Source organism: Cyprinodon tularosa, unplaced genomic scaffold, assembly GCF_016077235.1.
Source record: "Cyprinodon tularosa strain WSP-4 unplaced genomic scaffold, ASM1607723v1 ctg30, whole genome shotgun sequence".
Taxonomy (NCBI): Eukaryota; Metazoa; Chordata; class Actinopteri; order Cyprinodontiformes; family Cyprinodontidae; genus Cyprinodon; species Cyprinodon tularosa.
This window is the reverse complement of record NW_024039008.1, coordinates 4,664,065-4,672,595: the sequence shown is the minus strand read 5'-3', so window position 1 is coordinate 4,672,595 and position 8,531 is coordinate 4,664,065. Positions and strand designations below refer to the sequence as shown.

Genomic DNA, 8,531 nt, shown 5'->3' with positions numbered 1-8,531 from the left:
TAAAAATTAAAGTTAAAAGGTTAATAAGCCTCTAAGGTTATGTTGTACCTTAAAAAAATGTGTTTCTTTTACTCTGTGTTTTTCATGAATTTTCTAAAGAATTACTTTTATTATTGTTCTTAATATATTAGAAAGTTGGTGTTTCTTGTTATTACATTGACATTAATTTATGCCATCAAAATATAGGTATTTTTTTATGTTACAAAGGTAATAAGCTCTTGTCCTGGATTTCAATAACACTACAAAAATGATCTATAAATTTGTTAAAATGTCTTTAAAAAAGTGTATATACCCTTAATTCGAGTAGGTAATATAAGAAAATCTCCCAGTTGAAGGAGCATTTTTATCCTTAAAATCAGATTATTTGATATTATGCACTTGAAATAGGAGACTGCATTTTTCCTCTTATTTTAAAAGTACATTTTCTTATTCCATTTGCAAAGTGTCTGACTTACCGGCTCAATTCAAGATAAAATGCTCTTATTTTAAGAAAGATTGACTTACTTAGAATAGTTTTTGCAGTGCACTCTTTGCTTGACTTTTAGATGTTTAAAGTCTTTCACTGAGTGCCCTATAAAAGGTTAACTTTGCTACGCAATCGCAACACTGTGGTTTATCACTCGGGTTTATGTCAGATTGTCTTCTTTGACTTCTGTGGTGATTTATGTGAACAGTGCTGGGTGGAATAATTAGGGCTATAAGAGCCACATTTATGTAATATTAACTCTCATTAAGAGCTTCCTAAAATGGTTTGTCTGGCATAGACTTTGCTTGCAGGAATGCATGAGTCAGTGGTGGGGGTTCCTCATCCTGTGACATTGATTACCACAGCCTTACACTGGACATTTGTGCACAAAGACGGCTTCTTTGCCGTTAATTGGTTTTGCAGTATTCTGCATCTTGCATTTTTTTTCACCCCATTTTACATGTATTTGACCATGCAAGGTAATCAGTTAGAGCTTAAAAGTGCTTTGAATTGTTTTTTCAGTAAACAACCTGAAATGTATCGTGTAAAATTAAACTGTCAACCATCGCCCATGTGAATGAAAGCACAGAATAGCAAGAAGACACTTCTGCTGTTTTAGATTTCCATCTAAAAAGGAAATAACTTGCTGGTGTCAGAAGTGATAAGCATCCCAATATTATGTTTAAGGTCAACATCTGCAGCTGCATACATATAAAAGGAATACAACCCACAGAGAGCATACCATACTCTGAAAAAGTTCAAGTTTTTTTTTTTTTTTTTACATGCAAAACATTTAAGTTTGTGAATTTATGGAAGGTTTTCCTAAAGTGGACAGAAGTTAAACTGGGATTCTGGGAAAAAGGCTGGAAAAAAGGAGAATACAAGGAATGCAATAGGGAGCATAGCAGACAGGGAAGGGAGGAAAGAAAATATATGCAGGAAAAAAGGACACGAGAGGGAGGTGAAAGTAATATATTTAGTAATATAAGATCAAAGGAAAACTCTAAATAAATTGAAGAAAAAATAAGCAAGGTGCTACAATATGAAGAAAATAAGTGAACAATGAAGAAAATGTACTAAAAGGAGTGACGGGAAAAAAAACAGAAGGAATAAGGAAATAAAATAGAACAGTAAGGAAAAACAGGAGAGTATAGAATGTAAACATTAAAGGGGAGACAAACTAAAAAGGGGCAATAGAATATGTGGAAGAAAATTATATGAAAGAAGGAATAAGGAGAGATGTAGATTTGGACTATCACAAAGTGATGCAGGAGATTCAAGAAAGTTTTTACTTTTGCTAACCCTTTTTTAGACATTTCAACAAGGTATATGTTACATTTGTTAATGTCGTGTGTAGTATCTGTGTCTGTGTACACTTATCTTATTTACAGTGCTTCATGGTACCAATGTTGATTGTTGCTATAACAGGTTTTCATGATGATTTAACTGTTCTGGAATTCATTAATTCATTTCTTTTAAAAATTACATATGATAAAAATTAAGGACAGGAATAATGGGAATACGGAAAAAACTACGAAGAAAAGATCAGAAGAAAAAGGGAATGAAGAAGATTGAAGAAATGATGAGAGACATGAATTTAAGAGGCAAAATGGAAAGACCAAATGATCTACAAGGACAAAAAACAAGATGGAGAGAAGGAACACTCCCAAATCTATTCAAAGGCATTAAGAATGTCAAGAACTAAACATTTCTTTCATTCTCTACACGACCTGAAAGAAACTCCTACTAGACTTCTTAAAATAAAAACCCAAACCACAAAACAATAAGAATAACCAGGCTGATTGTTTGTTAAACACTGTTTTCATAAAAAATATTTATTTACAATGTTTATGCATAAGATGGCAGCAGGTCTTTGAAAATCTTCAGTCTGCATTTCATCTTAATAGGAAGATTTTCATCAACCGACACAAATAAAAAATGTTTCCAAAAAAGCTTTTCCAACAGAATCCACTTTCACCGTCTGTAAGTTGCCATGAGCTCCAAACTGAGGTATGTGAATTTTACTGTTTCTTCAAAGAAAGTTAACACTAGTTGCCAGTCAGTGTGTGAGCAGAATGGTGTTCAGAAGGCCAGCTTTTTCATGAGCAGGTAGACTCTGGAGTCCACTTCAAAGCCATGAAGGTTGTTGGCGTCTCCCTGCAGCCTCATAAGTAGGCCTCCATATGACACATAAGCAGACCTGAAAGTTTAAGCAAATCAATGGAGGAGGGTTAGAATAATAACTTCTTAAATTGTGATTTGGTTAAAGGACTTTAAGTCAATAATTTGAATTCTTATTAGCACTTCTTTCATAAATACATGTTTTATCAAGTTTTTATAACAATCCCATCAAAAATGTTGTACTAAATACATTGAAATAAGTACATGGCTACGGTGGACCTAATGAAAAATGTTCCTTTGTCATCTGTGATTACAGTAGCCACAAGGGGACAAACTTTAGGCCTTACACGATTTATCCAGTAAAAACCGGGAGAAAAGAATCTAAAATCATTTTGCTCTCAGAGACTCATCAAGCTTTTATCAGGTGGAGAAAATTCATTTTGCTGGACAGGTGAGTTCAATATAACAGTGGAGTCTTCTTTTGGTGTAATGCTACAAACAAGGCAGCAACCACTCTGTCATCTTAGCACAGACGGATAGTTTGTTTGTTAACCGTGTGATCATAATTTATTTTAGCCGATTTGTCAAGTGTGATGGAGCTGATGTCTTTCCTTCTGTCGGAAATAATAGATCCAAGTTATATCCGTTTCTTGCCGTATTTAATGTCTAAAGCCGCAGCATTCTTCTGATAAAAAAAACATCTCATAATAATTATGTATAAGCGATAGTTGATTAACGTTGGTCCTCAGGGCCCACTGTCATGCATGTTCTAGCTTTTCCCTTTCTCCACAACCCTGTCTTAAATGAACAAGTGATTAAGAAGCATTTGCAGCTTTTGATGGCGGCTTAGGAAACAATACGACCATTTGAATCAGGTGTAGGTGAAGAAGGAACACATTTAAAACATGAAGTACAATTGCACCCCCAGAGTTAATAAAAGATTATCTAAACAATATGTTTACAGTTTACTCACAGACGTGTAGCTGCTTCTGTTGAGGTTTCATCCCCTTCAATCTTGTACACCTTTCCATACATCACATACTCAAACTGGTCTGCTCTACAAAACATAATGCAACAGAGTGTGAACCTCAAACAGCAAAAAGCATGATGCTGCAAACTTCCATTAACATGGGCAAACTTTATGTGGCTCAAAATGCCTTACCGAGACGGTCGATCATCCTGAGGGTTGTACTCGCCATCATCTGGTGTTCCATCCTCATACAGAGTGCTGGCAATTACCAGCCTAAACTTGTCACCTTTATAAAATAGACAAATCAAATCACCAATTTTGGATGTCAATTTTCCATATAAGTAGAGCAACAGCTTAGAAATGATACAAAACCAAACAGTCGCACATTGGAAGAGTCAAGCAATATAGGAACCAAGTGGAAAGAAAGTTTCCCCTTTTTTTTGTCAAACTAATTATACACTTGGATATAAAGAGTTAAAGTCTCACCAAGATCAACAGGGTATATCTGAATGTTCACATCCAAGATAAGGTCCATCTTGAAAGATTCACTTTCACAATGTAGTCGAGACACTACAAACAAAAAGAAAAGTACAGAATGTAGGATCAGACAGTCCAATAACATTACTCTAGCTATAAGATAACTGTAATTGTAATATCACTGTTTAGGGATGTCCTGATCCGATACTGATGTCAGAAATCTGGACAATATCGTAGGCATTTCCACGTGGAGCATGTTGAGGCGTGATTCCTTGAGTGGAGGGGCCAAAATTAATGATGTCGGAGGCCTCGTTACCGTGATATCACTTGACCGCTTCGGGAAGTGGTTCAGAAAGTGCAAGAACTTCGACAGGAATTTAAACAGCCTCAGCATTCAGTCAAGAAGTGGGAGTTTGTATGAGAGTTTCTGTCAGTTGGAAAGAGTTTGGATCAATTCTAAAAATAGATTGGTTGTTTTTCCAACCAATCTAGTTGGGCAAAACTGATTTAGTTAGATCAAACAATGTAATGATCTAAATCTGAGCAAGCTGTTGGACACAGTTGTAATTTAAGTGTTAAGTTGTATTGTTGTCTAATAGTAGTTACTAGTGTTAGTGGCGTCAGCTGTGAGACATTGACCTCCACTCCTGTGGTTGATTGTTCAAGATGCACCTAAAGGGCAGATTATACTTCTGCAACTGCACACATCAAATGTCGCTTAAGTCTGGTCGCAAACCAGTTGTGCTGGTATGCTTCTGCACCGTCGGTCTGGAATTTCTAGGGACCCACAGCAGTTTCCCTCCAAAGCGCAAGGGGGGCCTATTCGACAACTCGTGAGAAATTCGGCGGCGCAAAGTGTTTATTTTCCAAAACAACAATGGCACGTCTGCAAGATATCATGGTCCAAAGATAGCTCTAGAGTTGCTGGACATTGAAGATGAAGAGGTTCTGTTAATGGAGTCTGCAAAAAGACAGATTAACCTTTTGTCGTAGTTGTCCAGTGTAGTTGTTCCTCAGTTTTTTAAAACGGTGCTCCCCGGCAACGAATCGAGAAGGACAACCACACAGACAGTGGGAAAGGCATACCAAGGACCAATCACAGCTGCTGCTTGTCTGCGTACTTCCGCTTGAGGTATGCACAGGTTTGGGACCATCCGACGCGTAGTCAGGATTTTTTTTAGGTGCGTGAGGGCAGGGGGCACAGTCACGCACAGAGACAGATTTGATGGTTGCAGAGGCTATGCGTCAGAAGCATAAATTGGCCTTAAGACTTTTGAAATTTGTGTATATACTTTACAAGTATTTTGGCTAAAGGGACTCATTTGTATTAGTTTGCAAATATAGTACAAATATAAATATCTAGTACAAATATATATTTGGCAAATACTGGCAAATTAGATTGGTTGTTTTAACCAAATGATTGGTTGAACACATAACTTCCAACCCGTTTAAAACCAATAACTGAAAAAAGCTATTATGTTTGAACAGAAATGAGTACCACCTTTATTTTGCTCATCATTGCCCAATTTGCACAAGCTCTTTCCCTGTCTGCTTGAACTTATTTCACTGAAATGCCAGAAAAACAGTGTACCTTAAATTACTTTTTTCTGAGACATTTTACACCCAAAACAAAAAGGTAAAACATATTTTAATAAACACACCAATCATCAACAATTTCAAAGGAACTTCAATGGGAAAAGAAAACCATTGCAAAAAAAAAATATCACAAATTTTATTATTAACTGTAGTTCTGCATTCCACCAGTAGGTGGTCATTTTGACCTGAATTGCATCATGAGGCTTCATCTCACCATCAGTAGTGAATTGGAATAAGGGCTGGGTGATACAGCTTAAAAATATAATCCCTTTAGTTTTTCTAACAAATCAAATGCAACATGCTTCTAAAATCATCTAGTTTTACAATAAACAATGAAAATATAACAGGCTAAATGTTTGCAGTATTATCATACAGTTTACCTGTTACCAGTACACATCTAATAACAAAAAGAGATGAACTGACATCTCACTGAGCTACGGACGTCCAAGAAGTGGATGGGTTTAAAAGGAAAATCCAGATTTTCCAGAAAAAAAAAAATGTCATAAGGAAAAAGCAAACATTAGCCTATAAAATCAATTAATCTGCAACTAAAACCTATGATATGAGGACACTCTGTATCTGATTAAAGATTATATAACACATTGGTGAATAACTATTGGATTATTTAATATCATGCTTATTGTTAACCTTTGTTAAAAGGAAAGTAATAAATGAACGTATGATCCACCCTGATATAAAAACTCTATATTCAAAGCTGCAGTATCTATACCACAAATGAAAAAGATGCATCTGGACACCCCAAAAAAAAAGTGTGTGGTGACTTATATTTTCAAATAGAAGATTTAGTTTGGGGTTTTATTTCTTTAGACAATCACACCTTAAATAGATAATTCATCCAATTTTCAACTATGACTTCTTTTTTTTTAACAGTGTAACCCCCTTAACTTAAAGAAGCTACGGGTAAACTTAAACTAAACTAAAAACCGAACTGACGAGTAATTCTGTAACCGTGTTTTTATGTTACCTAAGATTAGGGATCTAATTGTTATATATATATATATAATTATAATATATATAATATAACTATAATATGTATTGTATCAAATTGTGTTATATATAACAGGTCCTATAATCTCTCTATTACAGATGTAGTAATGTAACGAAAGTAATTTCTCCCTCGGATTATTCAAATATTTCTGATTCTGATTCCTGGTTGATGGGACAGGTGTTGTGAATGAAATGGTGCCCAGCTTGAAAGAGCTCCTGTGTGTCGCTGCATGTGTGCATTGTTGACTGAAACACATCTTCTGCCTCCATTTATCTGTGTACTACAGTGTGTTCGATTCATGTTAATGTGTATTTAAAGACATTTCAATTAGTGGAAAAAATTGCAGGGGGATATTAAAATGAAGTCTAATGAACCAAAACTTTTGCGACCCCCATGCAGTACCACCGTGGACCCCCTTGTTGAAGACCTCCGCCTTAGAGGATTTATTTCTCACCTCTGTCAAATTTCTTGCCATCTGGATCGATGTCTTTTACATCAAAGATATCTTCAAACAGAATTCCAGCCATCTCACGCTAATATGTCTTTAAAGAAAAATAAAATATATAAAACATGTTATTAAGAACGTGCGATTTGAAGGTAGTTTAATAAAAGGGACAGCGAGGAAAAAAAGAGAACGACAAAAACTGTATAGTCTTAAAATGTTTAAGTATAGTTTTTCTTTGTTTTCATATAAACTGCAACTTTTGCTCCTGTGTTCAAGCTAACTGCTAGCTTTAGCACGCTGTCTTCATATGTTTCTTCAGACTTACCACAAACGTTGCTCTTGAAATTAGATTATCGACACAATCAAACCAACCCCACGGAGATTTAAGAGGTCCAAAATGTTGATAGCGTGCGCTCAATTTGAAAAAAAAAAACTACTATTTCATTCATTACAGTTTAAACGATGATAGACCCGGGGAGAAATGTGCCCGACCTTTCACACAAAAAGTACTTCCGGGTTACAAAAAAAAATAAAAAAAAAATTGAATAAATAATCAAATATAAATAAATAAACATCCCATAAAGTTCTTTGAAATTATTTAAATCGCAAGGAAGCCAATTCCCTTAAAAATAGGATTTAAATCTTGACAAGTATGGATCCGTTTAGAAAAAATACGATCATTGTGGTTGCTTATTGTATGTATTGGTAATATATTCACATTAGAGTAACCAAATAAAAAAAAAAACATAAAATCAAGTTTCATACAAACATAAAAATTATGCGTTTTAATAATACACATCTTTATTTCCATAGAAGTAACGATGTGTGTTTATTTCCACTGTTCATAAGATTGTATGCGGTTAGTCACTTAATGGATTCAGAGGGGAACCTTTTGGATTTTGGTCGTTTTTGTGCCCAGTACAGCCTAAATTGTTCCGAAAAATTTTATAACAAACTGTTAAAATCTATACCTTGTTCTTTTAGATCTCTAGTTAAAAATATTTTGTTATACTCGGACATTTCCCCTATACTGAGATCACTGCAGATCGAAGGTATTCAGATCCAGGATATTAGATGTAACAATAAGATGTGGAGGAATCTCCTTTTAAAAGAACTTTTCCCAAATCCAATTAGAAGACATTACATTTTAAAAGACTTTACAACAGATCAGATTATTGAAATAAGAACTAATTACATAACTTACCCTCTGCCACCAAAAGCGAAAGAGATGCAATTCAAAATTATCAATGAAATATATCCAGCTAAAGAATTTTTGACTTCTAAGTTTAAGTTTGATACACAATATTGTGTTTTTTGCATGAGAAACGTTGAGAGTTTGAAACATTTATTTTTCTTTTGTGAACCAATCTTTAAATTCTGGAAAGATTTCCAAAGTTGGCTAATATGTAAGAATGTTGTTTTGTCACCACTATCTGACACAAGTATT

The 8,531-nt window shown here is 34.8% G+C and overlaps 1 protein-coding gene across 1 annotated transcript; it reads right to left on the bottom strand.

The window, feature by feature from the left end:
• Nucleotides 1-2,275: 2,275 nt before the first annotated feature.
• On the bottom strand, nt 2,276-7,594 carry polr2h (RNA polymerase II, I and III subunit H). Its single transcript, XM_038291583.1, has 6 exons — nt 7,410-7,594; nt 7,094-7,181; nt 4,044-4,127; nt 3,750-3,843; nt 3,561-3,644; nt 2,276-2,666 (listed from the first exon to the last, which is right to left on the bottom strand). The coding sequence occupies exons 2-6, from the start codon at nt 7,164-7,166 to the stop codon at nt 2,549-2,551; spliced, it is 453 nt and encodes a 150-aa protein (XP_038147511.1). The 5' UTR covers nt 7,167-7,181; nt 7,410-7,594; the 3' UTR covers nt 2,276-2,548.
• Between the last annotated feature and the right edge of the window lie 937 nt (nt 7,595-8,531).